The sequence below is a fragment of the Setaria viridis genome, chromosome 8, assembly GCF_005286985.2.
Source record: "Setaria viridis chromosome 8, Setaria_viridis_v4.0, whole genome shotgun sequence".
NCBI lineage: Eukaryota > Viridiplantae > Streptophyta > Magnoliopsida > Poales > Poaceae > Setaria > Setaria viridis.
The window spans coordinates 28,381,972-28,399,775 of NC_048270.2; the positions used below are offsets into that span (position 1 = coordinate 28,381,972).

The window sequence follows — 17,804 nt, forward strand, 5'->3', positions numbered from 1 at the left end:
ACATTTCTAGAATATACTGTACATAAAGGTCATTGAGAAATACATGTACAAATTGGACTTCTCCACGTGTTCACGTTTCTCACGCCGCCTACCCATTAACCTCGGGACTTCGTCTGCAGCTCGAGCCGAATGTCCACCCTCGAGGCATCAGCTTCGCATCGCCTTGAGGAAAGTTGTTAACCTCGAGTGTTTTCATCTCGTGCTCGTTCCTGCGTAAAGAGCAAAATAAAACAAACCGGTGTTTGGAATTGTTCCCGAACACTCGAGGGTTAGTTTAGGAAGGATTAGCCTTTCTTGTTCTCATTTCTTACCCTCGAGATATTTTAATGACTGAGAACATGCGAGGGTTCGAAACGTATTTCGAGGAGTGTCTCCGCATTTCTAAGAACAAGCAAGGTTAAGAGATTCCATTCCTCTCATTTTTGGTGTACAACTTGCGAGGTTAAGGCTCGAAACCTACAAACGACATTCGAGGGTAATCATCGTTTTGGCGATCCCAGCAAATAACTTAGGGAAGCCCAACATAGACACAACAGGTTGGGCCACGTGCAATGGACGATGAACGCTCACTGCAGCAAGCACCGGAACAAGTGGTGCGCCATCTTCATGAACAACTATCTGAGCAATCCGTGGGTTTTCATCTCCCTCGTGGCCGCCGTCATCCTGCTCATTGCCACCATCGTGCAAACCATCTACACCATCGTCGTGCCGTTCTACACCAAGAAGAGCTAGCAACAATTATTTGGCTACATATGTGACTCCACATCCCAGTACATGTGGAAAGCTATTGTTTCTCCATTATTTGTTTGTATAATTTGATGGAACTTGCCATGAGTTATCTGTGCCTCTCTAAATATCAGTATGCGTGAACCGTTATTGTTTCTCTACGTTATCGTTGTGTACCATTTATTTGGGAGAAATTATGTTCCTGTGAGTTTTGGCACTACATCTGTGCTTCTCTCTGTCTATACCTATGGACCACTTTTATTTCTATCCATTCACAATAATAGTATTTGGTGACAGATTACAGTGTGTTTTAATTGGATTTTTAAGGAAGAACATTCAACAGTGTTTTTTTTTGCACCAGCAGTCACGAATTATAATTAGCAAGCATCCTAGTTTTCTTTGAGTAACATTATGCTGCTGTTTTCATGCTAGCCCCGGCCCTGCTGTTACAAGCTGCTATTTTGAGCATCTGCCCACTTGGCATCAAATGCTAATCTGCTGAGCCATAGTGTCGTCGAGCTGCTAATTCCAGTCGAGAAGGAATTGATGGCTGGATTATATATTTTCATAAATGTATGATTTCAGTTGCGCCGCCGCCGTGCGCACACTGGTATGATGTAACTGTTGAGATCGACAATGGTGCATAGTTTGCATCTGTGTCCTGGGAAGTGTTACCTTATGCTGCTGCTCCTCCAATAAGAACATGGTAACATCAACAATTCAACATGGTCCTCTTGTCATCATAATATCTCTTATTGCCACTCTTCTCCCATGCCCAGCCTGCTCATGAGTCATGACAGCTTAGAGCTTACGTTTTGGCGGTGTTTTTCCTAGTATCTGCTGGATGATATCTTGGCATGGCGAGAAGTCCAAGGACATTCATGAATGCAAACTGCAATTGGTAGACATTGTTATGCAAACTCTGGCATTATTAGGCCGTAACAAAGTGCTGGGCCTAACAAGGAGGAATTGTTTGGACAAGGCATCAGCTTCGCATCGCCTTGAGGAAAGTTGTTAACCACAAGTGTTTTCGTCCCGTGCTTGTTCCTGCGTAAAGAGCAAAATAAAACAAACCGGTGTTTGGAATTGTTCCCGAACACTCTAGGGTTAGTTTAGGAAGGATTAGCCTTTCTTGTTCTCATTTCTTACCCTCAAGACATTTTAATAAACGAGAACATGCGGGGGTTCGAAACTTATTTCGAGGAGCGTCTCCGCATTTATGAGAACAAACGAGGTTAAGGGATTCCATTCCTCTCATTCTTGGTGTACAACTTGCGAGGTTAAGGCTTGAAACCTACAAACGACGTTCGAGGGTAATCATCGTTTTGGCGATCCCCAACAGTAGCCCCTCAAGGGCGAGGGTTGACTCCGACGGGCCGAACCCTCGAACCTTAGGATCACTCTATCAAAAACGTCACCCTCGAACGTCGGAGGACAAATGAGCCAACGCCGCTTTGGCTTCGGATTGCAGTTCGAGGCATCCTTTCGTGCCCGTTAACTGTGCTATAAAAGGCGGGGGTAGGGGTCTCTCAAGGCTATCCTCACGTTTTGCTGAGTGCCCCTTGTTTGCGGTTGTTTGGTGCTTTAAGATTCGTGCATTCTGCATTTGCAGTCTCTCCTACCTCAAAGGTAATATTCTTTTTGTGCTCATTTGATTTATCTTCTTGCCTTTTGTTTGTTTTTCTTGTAGTCATGTTTATGTTACTCTTTTCTACTTTTTCGTGAGCTGGCTCGTACTAAACATACTGCGAGGCCAATGACTTTGGCAGAAATTAATGGAGGAGCAAGCAAGGCAACGTGAAGACACTTCCGAGGGTTCTTAGTGGTGAGGGGTCTCTTCCAGTTCGGAAAGCGAGGGTGAGGACTTGTCCAACGTTGAGGCTGATCCATTAGAGCTCATGGCTGGCAAAGAAACTTTTGAGCCGACACTTCGTTTCAGTCGTTCACTTGTTTCCCAGATGAACAATGATTTTTACATCAGCAAGGTCTATTTTCCTGAAGGTGTAGCGAAGTCGCCTGGTGAAGAACTTATTCCAGATAAGCAACCTGGCGAGGTTGTCATTTTCCGGGATTTTTTCACGGCAGGATTGAGGTTCCCATGTGATAAAATGTTGCCACAAATTTTGGATAGGTACGGAGCTAAGCTTCATCAGCTTACTCCAAATGCCTTCGTGACACTTTCTAAATTTTTCTAGGCGGCACGCACCTTTGGTGGGGTAGTTGATGTGGATGGCTTTGCGAGGTTTTTTGAGCTTCATATGCAGAAGAAGAAGGTTCAGTTCGATGATGATGAAGAAATATTTGAAATCCAGTTTGATTGTTGCATGTTCACTACTTGGAGAAAGAATGAAAGTAAGAAAATTTATAGAGTCAAGCTTTCTTCCACCCAAAAGAATAGATGGGATGACGAGGGGCTTTCCTACTAGTTATATGTTACAGTTGACATGCCCCAGGCTTCCGGTGGTGCATCCTTTTACCCTTTTTATAGTACCATGTCTCCTCTGAACATCGTTACTGTTCCTAATTTCGGAAGGACCAAGAGTTTCAGAACATGTGAGGATTCTTTTGTCCTCACTTGTTCAGTTATTGCATGATGTGACCTAGTTGAGGAATTTCTTCCTGCGGACGTCTGACCCCTTTCTCAAGGGTGGGCGCCTAAGGAAATAAAGATGGAGACTATTTCCTGGTATCATAAGCCAGTTCCTTACCCTCGCTTTGGTGTTAGATTGCTAGAAGGGATGAGTGCTGGTCCTGTTCTGGAAGAGGTTGAAAGGCGCTCGGTTTAGATCCTCGAACCCTTTCATGAGAATGAGTATTTGTTTGCACGTTCATCGTGTTAATCGAGTGTTTTTTGAGATGGGTGTGGAAATTGAGCCACGGGCTAAGCCTCACAAACCCTCTAAGAGGATGTGCGAGCTCAGAGTGACTTGCTCTGTTGAGATTGGTGGCAATGGAGGGAAAGGGAAAACGAAGTAAATTGTTGGAGATTCAGCCGGTCAGCCCATGGTTGAGGTTGGGAAAAGTTCCAAGATGCCTAGCCTTGAAGCTCTCAAAAGAAAAAGTCTTCTTGGACAGGATTCTTCTAGTGACCAAGTGTTAAGCTCTTCTAGCAAGAGGCTTGAGGTTGTTAAGGATTCTAAACCTTCAACCTAAAAACCTGAGGTTAAAATTGTTGATTCTAAAATTGAACTCGAGGCTGCAGGAGCCATAGCGGGTTTGAAATCGAAGAAGGCTAGCAAGAAATCCAGTGTTAGGATTGTGGATGTTTTGGATGACTACGATGATGATGTTGGTTTCTTGGATGATAATTTGCCTTTGATTTCACCTCTACAAGGTTTTCTTGGAGATAAATCTCATGGTGAGCATGAATACGAGCTCGAAGGTACGGAGACTTGTTGACACTCGTTATTGACACAATTTTCGGGCCATTTAAGTGGTGTTTCCATACATATTCTTATACTAACCCACCACTTGGCACCTAAAGTAACCCCATTTTCGCATATGCAATGTATTTCGAAGCATATTGTGTTTTTGCAGAAAATTGGAATAAATGGAGCATATTTGGATAAAGCTCAAAACAAGTGATGAAAAAGAGAAAGACGAAGGCCAACAGCCCCAAAAAGGTCCTAGGTCGATCGGCCTATGGAGGCCTAGGCCCATCGACCCAGGGCCCTCTAGACTCCTCTGATGCTCATTTTTGGCAAGCACTCCTTCAAGATTACTTAAGGGCTAAGTTTGCAAGGATATGGAAAGGTGAGTTCGGGATGAAAGAGGATCAAGCAGAAATTTCGAAAGTTATCAAAGATAAACCTTATCCTGAAGCTATCGATGTGCCAGGCCCACATGCAAGTAAAAATAAGACTCTAGGACAACTAAGAATACTTAGGGACGAAGGAGGGTGCGAGAGGCCACAAGGAAGGGCCAGGTCGATTGGCCTCGACCTCCCAGGGCGATCGGACTGTGGCTTTCCTTGCTCCTTTCACCTTCCAATTTTTGCCACCCGCTCTCTAGACTATAAATACTCCGAAAATCCACTGAGCCCGCAGATTCATCCACTAGAAGTCGATGAGTAGAGGGACACACACCAGAGGGAGCTGAGGGCCACTGCAAGTCTTCGAGGTTGTCTAGGAGATGGCTTAGGCTAGACTCTAGCCACCATGGTCGTCCCTGTGCGGTGAAGCCATGGTGGAGTTCTAGAGCCAAGCCTTGTGATCATCAACGCTTATGTACACACGAGGGTGATATCAATCTAATCTTGTGCATACTTTGATCTACTATGATGCATGCTTATTCTCATATGTTTAGCTAGCATATGTTCTTTGAAGGAATAGATGTAATCGTGGTGGTTAGTCTATGTGTTGTGGATACATCTTAGTAGTGCGTAGGAAGTCGGTGTGATTACCCTTGTGTGGTGACAGCACGCGGGAGGGGAAATGCCAGACGATTGCATAATGTTGAGTAGGATCGATGGCGAGTATTGTGGGAGTTGTTGTAGCAGCTATCATGAGTAAGAGCTTCGGGTAAGAGTGCTTGATGGTTTTTTGACGTAAAGCTTTAGGAAAGTAGAGGCCTTAACGCGCACCTTGCAGTGGTGACCATAAGAATCACTTGCAAGCTGCCTTTCTAATAGATGACTCTTTATCAAGGTGCTACATAGATCGGTTACTACTTTGGCTGGAACTACAACAGGAAGACAATAGGCTCATGCTACCTTTGGTTGTGTTACCTCATATATATGGATGTGATCTATTTACCCTATCTATAATACTTATCTCACATTTGGATTTACCTTTATATGCAATTCGTGCTTCATGATAGGATTAGATCCGTTTATCTAGATAGAGAACCCTAGTCAGTTCGCTATGGATCCACGAATTGATAAACCTTGGATGGAATACTCTAAGGGAAAAGCTACAATGATCCGTGTGCTTGCGTTTAACAACTTGGTGTGTTAACTACCGTCAACAAGCTTTTCTGATGCCGTTGCCAGGGATTGGCAACTCGAACCCTGCGGTGATCTATCTAATTTTTTAGACTAACCCTAATTTTTCTATTGCATATATCCTATTTTTCTTGTTTACATCCTTGAAAGCAGGTAAATACTAGACGCTAGATGATCGAACATGGACTTCATCAAGTCTCAATTCACTTCGATAAGGTGATAACAATATCAAGCCCAACTCTTTAGCAGTAGGTGCTAACTTTGTTAGTGGCCCAGCATATGCTATCGAGCCTACACTTATGAAGACAATACAAATGCTTATAAGCAAGGTCTGCTGATGTGTCAATGAATTTTTAAGACTATTGTTTTTTGGAGATTTGTTTGTTCAAGTAACAGATGTTGGAAGCAACCATGTCAAGCAAAGAGGAAAAAATTGGAGGACCTCTCTACACAGAAGGTGACGATTTGGAGTTGATCAAGACTGAAGGCAACAAGATTAGAAGCACCATTACACAACCAATATTATCCAACTTATAATTGAGTGATGCAATCAAGGAAGAAAACTGCTCAGATTGTCGACACAAAGCATAGGAACCTCCTCTGATCCCGACAACTTGGCTAAAGCAAGAATTATGAAGAAGACGTATAATTGTCGCCATGCTACTCTCTGGTGCAGCAATCGTGATGACCTTGAAGCCAAAGGATGTGCGACATGATGCCTCAAAGACCACAAGATCAAGATAATCAACATCTCCGGATCAATTCACGAGAAACTACTATTGTCATCAAGATTTTTGCTTGACCTCAGAAGAAAATAACAAAATATTTTTGGATATTCAGAAGCCCCATGAAGTCTACCTTCCAACAAATTAAGAAGCAAGGCAATCGGAGATTCCTACAAGCGGTTATGGCCAAATCACCGAACGTTGCGCGTTCTGAAATCAGTTCTGGACAGCACGCAGAGCTGAAATAAAATGGGCATAACTCTCTCATTTGAACTTCATTTTATATGAATGACCACTCGTTGGGAAGGTAATTTTATAAACTTTTCACTCGATCTATATTTCAGTATATGTTCTGTTCTGAACGCAGGGGAAAATCCATGAAGAAGATGCAGCAGCAAGGCGATGAGAACAAAACGGAGGAGATGAGGATGACAACAATGAAGAGGATCTTGGGCAATGATTTCATCAAGAGCACATGATCAAATTCAGAAGCCTAGAATAAGACAAAAACCTCCGGAGCATTGGCACATGAAGACAGAAGTAGGCTACATCCAATACAAGAAGATGTTAGAAGAAAACCACGAAGGATTACAAAAGATGACATGAAGCTACATACATGGACACTTTGGATTGTTGCACAAAGGAACATGGCTTCGCATGAACATGATCAATGTGAGGAGTCTAGCTATATGACCATAACTAAAGCACTTTTAGGGAGGTAACCGGTCTTTTTATTTATTTTCTTTATTAAGATGACGGTATATATTGTGCTCTTAAATCAAAACTATCAAGTGATATTGTACCATTGCTCTAACAAATTTTGCAATCACATGTTGTATGCTTTAATAAATACTGAGGGAGCGCTTTATTACTTGATCTTGGAAAACTTTTAGACCCTTTTCTGTGTGCTATTAGTGTTTAGAGTCTTTTTCTTTGTGTCTTTTCAGACAGAAATATGAAGTATAGCACCACCCTTTGATTCTAAACTTGTGGATGTTAATTTAGGCTGACTTTTGTTTTGTTTTTGACCACCACCATTTCATGTCATGTCATTTTATTCTTCCACCTCATGTTGCATTGCATTTTCATGTTGTTTTTTATCAAAATATTTTTTCCACCTAAGCCTTCCTATCAGCCCCGCCGAAAACTAGAGCCAACAGAGGTAGGACTAACTTGTGTTGATCAGCTTGCTGCACCATTCAGATCAGTCTAAGTTATTTTTGCCTCTGTTCTAACTAAGCCTTGTACAAGAGCTACCCTTCGTAAGCCCATTTACACCACACCCTTACCCAGAGCCATCCTAAAATCATAGGTTTTTTATTTTCATCCAAAAAAATAAGTTTTTCTTTTCTTTTTGTTTTTCAAACCTCCTTAGTTAGAATTTTTATGCTTGATTTCTCTTTCCAAAATTCTTGTTTCAAGCCAAAAATATAGGATACCTATAAACCTACCCTTAGACTTGCTAGTTTGGTTGTTGGGACTTTTCGATGAATGATTTTCTTGTTGACATTGCTTGATTTCTTATGAAGTGGTCAGCCTTGCTTTCTCATTACTAAGCAATTCATTTTGACTCAACTAATTGCGGAACAACATTGCTAGTCTTTTTGACCTTGCTAGCCCCTGTTTTTGCTAACCTTTTTGCATGTGCATTTGCATTCGGTCCATCATTCATGTGTTAGCTTGGCTTTCTCCTAAAACTTTATGATGAATGCTTTCATATCTATGTTAATGCTTCTACGGTATTTTTCCTTTCCAATCTTATGTAAACGTGGTGTTGAGACTTGGTTGCAGACCATCAATATTTAGTTTAATAAACCTTGCTAGCTTTCCATATCAACTCCATATTGCATTAGTTGGTTTTTAAGCTTTGCAATGCGCTTGATTTTTCTTGTGCTAGAAAGAGTTATTGATCCTAGGATAAGCATGGTGTTTGACTTGATTAACAATTTTATTATGGCTATGGAGAATTTCAGCATCCTAGTTGTAAGCATGGTGCTTAGAACTTGGTGCAAACATTGTTTTTGTTCCTAATCCTACCTATCATTTATATTCACACTTGCACTTACGTACACTCATTAGGTTTTTATTTTTATTTTACTGGATTATCTATGCTACAAGTTAAAGTCTTCGGGATGTTGTTGGTTAGTTGGCGATTGGTTCTACTCCCGACAATCACCTCGAGGGTAGTTTGTGCACTTGAATTGTTTTGCTGGCATGGTGAAGCACTTTCATGAAAAGAGAAGAAATTGAAGGACAATAAAGGCGACAAAAGTGAAGAACCATAAAGACAAGCTCCGGACCCTGAGAACAAGGATTTCAACGATCACAAAAAGCTTCATCTTCTTCTTCCATGCCTAGCACAATACTAAGCATGGGGGAGGACTTGGCGGACGAAGAATACAAGGATCATAGTTGCCAGAAGATGCTCATTTTTCTTCTTCCATGCTAAGCACAATGCTTAAGCATGGGGGAGGCTGCCCTGCACTTCATTACAAGCATCGAAAGGATGGTAAATTCTTCCTCAACCTTTTCTTTGTCTATCTCTTTCTAAAATTCCTGTGTATATAAGCCTTCAACCATAGACTCGATGCAACCTTTGTATATCTCTCGATAATAACATGGCTACTAGGAGTACAACCTAGTTTTTGTTTTCTTTAAATCATGATCACCATCAGCTTGTGCTCACCACGATGTTAATAATTTTGGTATAATCTTGCTTATGGAAAAATGATGAAGGTTGCTACTTTATTTTACCTACTCAATGGTGTATGTGACTTGAATTATCGCTCTCTATTTAATGAACTTAAATTGATTAAATACCAGGTCTTTTAATTTTTTAGGTTAAATGACTAAATTCTAGACCCACAAACTCTCTGTTGCTCTTTGATTTAAGCTTTCTGATGACCTGATAACTTGAATTGTTTTTATTTAAAATTAATTCATATGTTGTTTACATTTGTGAATTTGTTGCAAAGTTCTACCTACTAGAGCCTATATACATGCATGATCTTTCGTGATGAAACCTTTAGATTGCAAACTTATATTCTGATGAGTTGGATTAAGATTGATTTCTATGGTATGAGACATAGAAACTAGCCACATCTCCTTTATTTAAACATTTTTCTTGCTAGCCTTTCTATCCATGCATTATGAATTTCTACACTGGAAATTTCACAAACCTCACTAGGCATCCAACCTAAAATCCAAATATATCATTTTTGTGACTACCACCTTGACGACAACCTATTATTGAGTATGGAAAAATATTTCGACAAAGATTCAGAAGATTAATCAGTGCCTTTTCAACAAAATCAAGATCTGGAGACGTCCACCAGTACGAAGAATAAAAGGCGAAGAAAATAGAGGCTAGAAGGGGCCAGGCTGATCAGCCCGAACACCCTCAGGCCGATTGGCCTAAGGTGTTTCCCCCTCTATTGCCTCTTAAATTTGGCTTGGAAGTCCCTCCAGAGGAATAAAATATTTTTTCTGTAGAAGATCAAAGAGTTTTGTACTTACATCAGTAGTTTATCTTTCTTCCTTTTCATGCTCGGTGATGAGCATCGTCTAAGCATGGGGGAGGAGTCATGACATTATCTCTGACTACTGCTAAGTAAAGTATTATGTTGCAAGAAGTTCTGAGGAGCAAAATGAAAAAAATGAGGAAACAGAGAAAGTGATGAGGAAAAAGAAAGAAACAAGAAAGAAAAGAAAAAGGAATGAAAAAGAAAAAATATAATAAAGGAGAAAAAGAATAAAATGTTCATTAGTTCTTTGAGCCTCATTAAAGTACTCAGTGCTCTCAAGATTAAGGATTGATCCATACTCATTTTCCAACCATGTGCAATCCGATTGTGAGAACTTCATTTGCGCCTCACGATCACCCTTTTGCCACTTGCACATGTCCACTTATCTAAATGTGCGTGTTTCATCCCTCTCCCTCTCCAACATTTATTTTCCATAGCCTTTTTGACAAGTCTCAGTAATCTCAATAGATCTCTCTTTTAGTTTGACAATATTTCAGATATAATGTTTTGCTAGGATTGTTTTTACCCACCAAGCTCCACATAAGCCTTCCACTTTCATATATGAGTAGAATAGGTTGAAAATAATTTAGTATAGGCTTGAGTGACTTGATGAGATGAGTGTTTCCATGAGCTTTTACAAGAGATTCTCACTTGCGTTGGATTTGCATCTTTTTGAAAAACTCTTTTTGATGGAACAAGGTAAAGGTCTGAAGTTCACTTAAGTTCAAGAGCATTGTATTTATTTTAATGTGGCATGTTATTTATTGCTAAGTCTATCTTCCATGATGAAAAGTAGCTTGTCACAACTTGAACTTTAAATGTTGAACACTTGAGAGAGCAATTTGTCTTGTTATGTATAACTGAGTGTAGGGACAACATCGAAGGGCAACGCTGATTTCTTGATTTAGCAAGTATCCTAGACTTACTCGAGAATGAGCAAGGTTTAAGCATGGGGGGATTGTTGACACTCGTTATTGACACGCTTTTAGTGCCATTTTAAGTGGTGTTTTCATACATATTCTAATACTAACCCGCCACTTGGCACCTGAAATAACCCTATTTTTTCATATGCAATGTATTTTGGAGCATATTGTGTTTTTGCAGGAAATTGGACTAAATGGAGCATAACTGGATGAAGCCTGAACAAGCGACAAACTAGAGAAAGATGAAGGCCAATGGGCCCAAAAAGGTCCTAGGCTGATTGGCCTATGGAGGCCCAGGCCAAAAGGCCCAGGGTCCTCTAGACTCCTCTGATGCTCATTTTTTGCAAGCACTCCTCCAAGATTACTTAAGGGCTACAGTTGCAAGGATATGGTAAGATGAGTTCGAGCTCAAAGAGGATTAAGGAGAGATTTGAAAAGTCATCAAAGATCAACCTTATCCCAAAGTAAAAATAAGACCCCAGGACACCTAAGAAGACTTTGGGATGAAGGAGGGCGCGGCCACAAGGAAGGGCCAGGCCGATCGGCCGGGAACCCCCTCCCCCTTCCCCCATGCCGAATGGCCTAGGGCTTTCCTTGCTCCTTTCACCTTCCAATTTCTGCCACCCGCTCTCTAGACTATAAATACTCCGAAAATCCACTAAGCCCGCAAATCCATCCACTAGAAGTCGACGAATAGAGGGACACACACCAGAGGGAGTGGGCCGCTGCAAGTTTTCGAGGTTGTGTAGGAGATGGCTTAGGCTAGACTCTAGCCGCCATGGTCATCCCTGCACGGTAACGCCATGGTGGAGTTCTGGAATCGAGCCTTGTGATCATCAACGCTTATGTACACACGAGGGTGATATCAATCTAATCTTGGACATACTTTGATCTACTATGATGCATGCTTATTCTCATATGTTTAGCTAGGTTATGTTTTTAGTAGGAATAGATGTAATCGTGGTGATTAGTCTATGTCTTGCGGATACATCTTTGTAGTGCGTAGGAAGTCGGTGTGATTACCCTTGTGTGGTGACAGCATGCGGAAGGGGAAAGGCCGAATGATTGTGTAATGTTGAGTAGGATCGATGGCGAGTATTGTGGGAGTTGTTGCAGTAGCTATTAGGAGAAAGAGCTTTGGGTAAGAGCACTTGATGGTTATTTGAGGTAAAGCTTTGGGAAACCGGAGGCGTTAACACGCACCTCGCAGTGGTGACCATAAGAAAGTAGGCCACTTGCGAGCCGCCTTTCTAAGAGATGACTTTTTATCAAGGTGCTACCCAGATTGGTTACCACTTTTGCTGGAACTACAACAGAAAGACAATAGACTCATGCTACCTTTGGTTGTGTTACCTAATATATATGGATGTGATCTATTTACCCTGTCTATAATACTTATCTCACGTTTGAGTTTACCTTTATATGCAATTCGTGCTTCATCATAGGATTAGATCCATTTAGCTAGATAGAGAACCCTAGTCAGTTCACTGCGGATCCATGAATTGATAAACCTTGGATGGAATACTCTAAGAGAAAAGCTACGCTGATCCGTGCGCTTGCGATTCACAACTTGGCGTGTTAACCACCATCAACAAGACTATTGATGCAATTGCTCCTGTTTTGCCAGTTGTAACTGACACCGAGAAAGCCATGAAGCTATCGCTACCTACTAAGACCGGTAACATTGTCGATGAACTTGCACCTGATCGTAACTTCGTGGATGATAGTGGTGCCTCCACTAAATTTTTGATGGAATTGCAAAATACAGTTGGCGCATCAGGGAAGCCATATCCTCCTGAGGGTAGATCTATTTCTCGAGGGTGGTGATCCATCCTATACTATGCTAGATTATAACAAGGCCTTTGGTACAGATATTAAGGAGAAGTTGTTATTAAAAACTGTCCATGTGCCCGAAGCAGGTGAAGATGATGATCCTTTCAATCCTCCACTTTTATGGAGATCGCAAGACTCACTTCAAATTGTAGGTGAGATGATGGAAACTGCTTTGAGAAGAAAGTATGAGGTTAGTGCTTCTCTTGAGGTTCTTGAAAAGGGGCGAACTTGTTAAGGATAAAGAGAAAGGTGTTGAAGCTCCTATGAGGGTTGAGGTCCCTATTCAAAGTGATATCCGGACTAGTTTTTTTGATCCCGAGGGTTAGCACTTTTGCCTTATATCTTTGCTTTTTTTGGTTTTCGTGCCTAATTTGCTTATGAATTGTCTTCATTTTGACAGAATATGAAAAATCTTTACATTGTTATAACCCTGATCACTTGGCGAGGATTATGACTACCCTTGGCTATAAGGTATAGTTTTTTTTAGTTTTTTTTTTGAGTTGTTGCTCGGTTTTCCTACTGCAGGCAGTGATTGCTGGCAAGGTAGTGTTGACGTAGCACGCCAATTTGTAAACCGCAAGCACACGGATCATCGTAGCTTTTCCCTTATAGTATTTTATCCAAGGTTTATCAATCCGTGGATCCGCAGTGAACTAATTAGGGTTTTCTATCTAGCTCAACGGATCTAATCCTAACATGAAGTATAGATTGAATATGAAGGGTAACCTTGATGTAAAGATGAATCATGAGAACACAGGTTGATCGCATCCACAGATATATATGTATAGGATAACACCACTAGGGGCAACAAGAGCCAATCATCTTCTAGTTGTAGTTCTAGCTAATAAGCAAGTACAACATGCATCTAATCCAAAGCAATCTTTAAACTACTACCTCCGGTCAACCTCCCGAAAAACCCCACCTTTCACAAGCCAGATCCTGTCACGATCCTCTCTTTCGGTGCAGGCAGTTTAAGGGCACGAACACAGGTGAACATGTCTAGCTATCAAGAAGGATCAACATACTAGATCTAATCACCATGATTACATAAGCACATTCATGATATATAGAAGAGCATAAAAGGAGGCATTGAGTCGGTAACAGATCGGATGACATGAAGAACATTGCTCATATAATAGATGTATTTAGATCATCACCTCCGAGTACATACCATCGATGATCTACTCCTACTCCTGAACTCCACCATGGCACAACCGCGCAGGGAGGTCATGGTGGCTAGGGTTGGCCTAAGCCATCTCCTAGACAACTTTGAAGACATGCAGCGCCCCTCAGCTCCCTCTGGTGAATGCCCTTGGTTTCATCAAGTTTTGGTGGATTGATCTTTGATTGAGGGCACCTAGGAGGTCATATTTATACCCTTGGGGAGCCTTGAGGCGTGCTCCACCTTCCTTTGCACGAGCTCCTTACTTGGGAGTTAAGCAAGCTTGATTTCCATAAAATCTGACTCGCCCACAATTTCCTTTTATGCAGCCCTTCCTTCCCAACATCATATCTCCCACGTGTGGACTCCAAAATAGGGCAAATCTGGTACCTAAATTGTGTAGCACGAAAAGATCTTCAACTTTGGTATTCATTACTTTCCATGGAAACGAAGCTAAATAGCACAAAAAACATGGCAATAACGAGCGTCAACATGTAGCCATTGACAAGCTTCAAGAAAAGGAGAAAACTATACTTAGCCGTAGCACTAAGGTTCTTGAACTTGAGACCAAGGTTGCACGACTCAAAAAGGAGAACTCAGTTTTGGACAACCTCAAGACTTTGCTTTCCGAAGAAAATTCGGAATTGAAGAAAAAAAATCTCCTTGTGACGACGTGTAGTGAGCTAGCTCAGAAAGTGGAGACCTTGGAGAAAATCTCACAGGATAACCTCGGGGTTTTGGAAAAGCTGTGCAATACAATTGAGAAAGATGTGACTAAGATTGGCTCTATGAGGAAGAAGAATGAAGAGCTTGCGAAGGCTTGTGCTAACAAAGATACAATGATCCATACATTGGGGAAAAACCTCGAGGCTCAGAAGGGTTTTATTGATGGTGCAGAGAAGTACTGAAAGCCCAGTTTGCGCAAATTCATGAGAACTACAAGCTTGCGCTGACTGATTTTGGGACGAAACCTCTCCCCTTTCCTATTGAAGAAGGTGCTAAAGAGATGTTTGACTAGATGGACAAAGATTTTGAGTCCTTGCCCCACATTATAGCAGGTGCTAGTGACTATGCCGCTTCCTAGTGTTGCAAGGGTACTCTAAAACCTCTTGAGGGGGGAGGCTGCTCAGATTTTCTTAAATTTCGTGCATGCAGCTACAAGTTTCCCTCAGCTTTAGAACTTGATGCTCAGGAAATGTCGAAGAATGTGAAGATTGTGAAAAGAATTTCTCAAAAGAGTTCTGGAAGGCCTCTGGTCGCGACTATGTGAAGCTTGTTGCTCGCGATGTCTCACAAAGGTTTGGTTTTTGTAGCAGGCCATAGTATTTTAAGTTGTGCTATTCTTTATTTCATCGACAATGTTTGTAGCAGGCTAAGGAAGCTGGGCTGTAGGAGAAAGGAGAGGCAGAGGGCTTTAAGAACCGCGAGGTTTAGGCTCTAGGCTGAATTCGTTGAAAAATTGGTCTTTTGGTGTATAGCAAGGGTCTGAGTACTAAGACAATTACTGGTGTAACTTAACCTGTGCAGGTCCTAGGTGGTGGGTCTACGCAGGACATACTGCCATTGTGAATTCATCGTAGGAACGTTATCGCTAGCGAACATGCGTGGCGACTTTATCGTGCTCTTTATCCTGATGCCGACTTCCGTGATTTCTGGAGCTTTTGTTGCGATCACTTTTCCATACATAGCTTTTGCTTCAGTTGCTTTTTTGAATCTCGTGATGGTTATGCACTTGCACTGACAGGAAAAGAAATATACGAAGCCCCGAGGGTAAAAATGGAGCCCCTTAGCCTGCCAAGTAGTGAGTTCAACTTTGCTTACATTTGTGATGCTGCGGAATTTCGAGGTTCAAAACCTGGTCATGTTAAGTTTTTTCACTGGAAAAACATCAACCCCCCCCCCCCCCCCCCGTTCCTTTTGCAACATTTATAGTGACACAAACATTGAGTGGCCTCGAGGAATTTATTGATTCGTTTCGTGACACAATTCGAAACATAAAGGAATGATCCCTTTTTTTGGAGGAAATACGTTACCCCCCCCCCCCCCACCCCTTCATTCCTCTTTTGTGGGGATTATGTTGCATTTTATTGGTGTTTGAGTTACCCTCGGGATTTTGTAGAAAATGTTGCCTTCATGGCAGTCTTGAACTTTGATAAGGATTTTAAATCCTCGAGCCTTGGTCAAACCTTCATACATGAGCAAACTAAATACTAAGTCGACAAAAATTTGCTTCGAGTTTTGTGGACTTAGAAAAACAAATAGGCTAGGTCGAAATCGCAATTCTTGGTTGCTTCGACCACGAATCATATGAACTGCAAGGTTAGTGAAAATTCTAAATAAGTACTGAAATGTAATATTGATACTGCAACTTGTTGTTGCCTTTAGCCATAGCTTGCATAGAAATCCACAGTTTTCTTGCACAGAAATGCAAGGTGCGAGGTGTTTGTGTCCACTGTCGGGATGGGCAAACCTTTGCTCTACTGTTTGAGAGCCAAAGTCTTGCTTGTGTAGAAATGAAATGTATGTTTGAGAGCCAAAGTCTCGATTGCGCAGAAACGCAATGTATTGCCTTTTGAGGCTTGTTAATGAAAAGGGCTTACAAAGCCACAAATTTTTGTTGCTTTTGCTTATAACTCTCAAGGTCAGGGGGAGATGAATTTCATTGAAATGTAAAGGTTTACATGGATCTGCCTCATTAAAAACATTGCCTCCAGTGTAGAGCCCCCCTAGCAAGGAAAAGAGTACGGTCCTTTTGCAAAAAAGTAAATGCGAGAAAGTAAATTATCTACCCTCGACATTGTTTATAGTTCCACAGGCTGAGGGTTGTTACAAGTTTGGCAACTAACGGTAGTACTTGCGCAGATTATCCACATTCCAGGAATGTGGCAACTCTTCTCCAAGCTGATCTGCGAGGTAAAAAGATCTTGGCCTGTTGCTTTGCATGACAACGTAGGCCCCTTCCCAAGTTTCTTGCAATTCCCAAGGTTCTCCCAGTTCTTTCTCTTTTTGATGAATAAATCTCCCACCATGATCTCTTTCCTTACTACTTTTCTATCCCTCCGCTTCTTAGTCTCTTGTTGATATTTGTTGAGGTTTTTTGCTGCCTGCAGTATGTCAAGCTCTATCATGTCTCTGTCGATGTTTTCATTTTTGAGGAAGCCTCAATCTTAAGTACTCTGAAGCTTTAATTTTTTATTTCTTCATGGGTCATGGCTTCGGAGCCGTATAACAACCAAAAAGGTGTGTGAAACCCGTTGTTCTTGATGTTGTGGTGTAGTGGGACCAAATGACCTTTGGGAGTTCATTGACCCACTTTCCTTTATTCTGGTCATACAGGCATTTTTTGATGCTCGAGAAGATTATCCCGTTTGCTCTTTCGACAGCCCCATTGGACTGTGTGTGGTATACCGATGCAAATTTTACCTTTGTTCCCATGCTTGCACAAAATTCTTTGAAATCGTTACAATCAAAATGTTTTCCATTGTCCACTGTTAATTCTCTAGGGACTCCGAACCTATAGATGATGTTCTACCAAAAGAACTTTTGTACCGAGCTCGAGGTTATGTTAGCAGCGGCTTAGCCTTGATCCACTTGGTAAAGTAGTCAACTTCTGCTACAGGAATTTACAGTTGCCCTGTGCGATTCGCAACGGCCCTACTAAGTCCATTCCTCATCTTTGTAGCAATCAAGTTGGTGGTATGAGCTGTATGGGCAATGAGGGTGCTCTCTGCTTGTTGGCTGTCTTTTTACAAGCATCGCAAGTTCTTACTAAGCTTCGAGCATCAAGGATTGCAGTTGGCCAGGAGAAACCCTGCCTCACGGTTTTGCCTACTAGAGCTCTGGTTCCTATATGAGAGCCGCAGAATCCACTACGGATTTCTGCTAACAATTCTTTGCCACTTTCCGAGGTTATACATCGTAGCCAAGGAGTTGATACCCCTGATTTGTATAGCTGCCGTCGACTATGGC

The 17,804-nt window shown here is 41.7% G+C and overlaps 1 protein-coding gene across 1 annotated transcript in view; it reads left to right on the forward strand.

Moving 5' to 3' along the window:
• The window catches only part of LOC140220270 (uncharacterized), a 46,873-nt gene extending 46,141 nt beyond the window's left edge, over nucleotides 1–732 (forward strand). The window contains exon 5 of the mRNA XM_072290288.1: nucleotides 537–732. Coding sequence (XP_072146389.1) covers nucleotides 537–732 — 196 coding nt within the window. The remainder of the gene's footprint in view (nucleotides 1–536) is intronic.
• The last annotated feature ends 17,072 nt before the right edge of the window (nucleotides 733–17,804 follow it).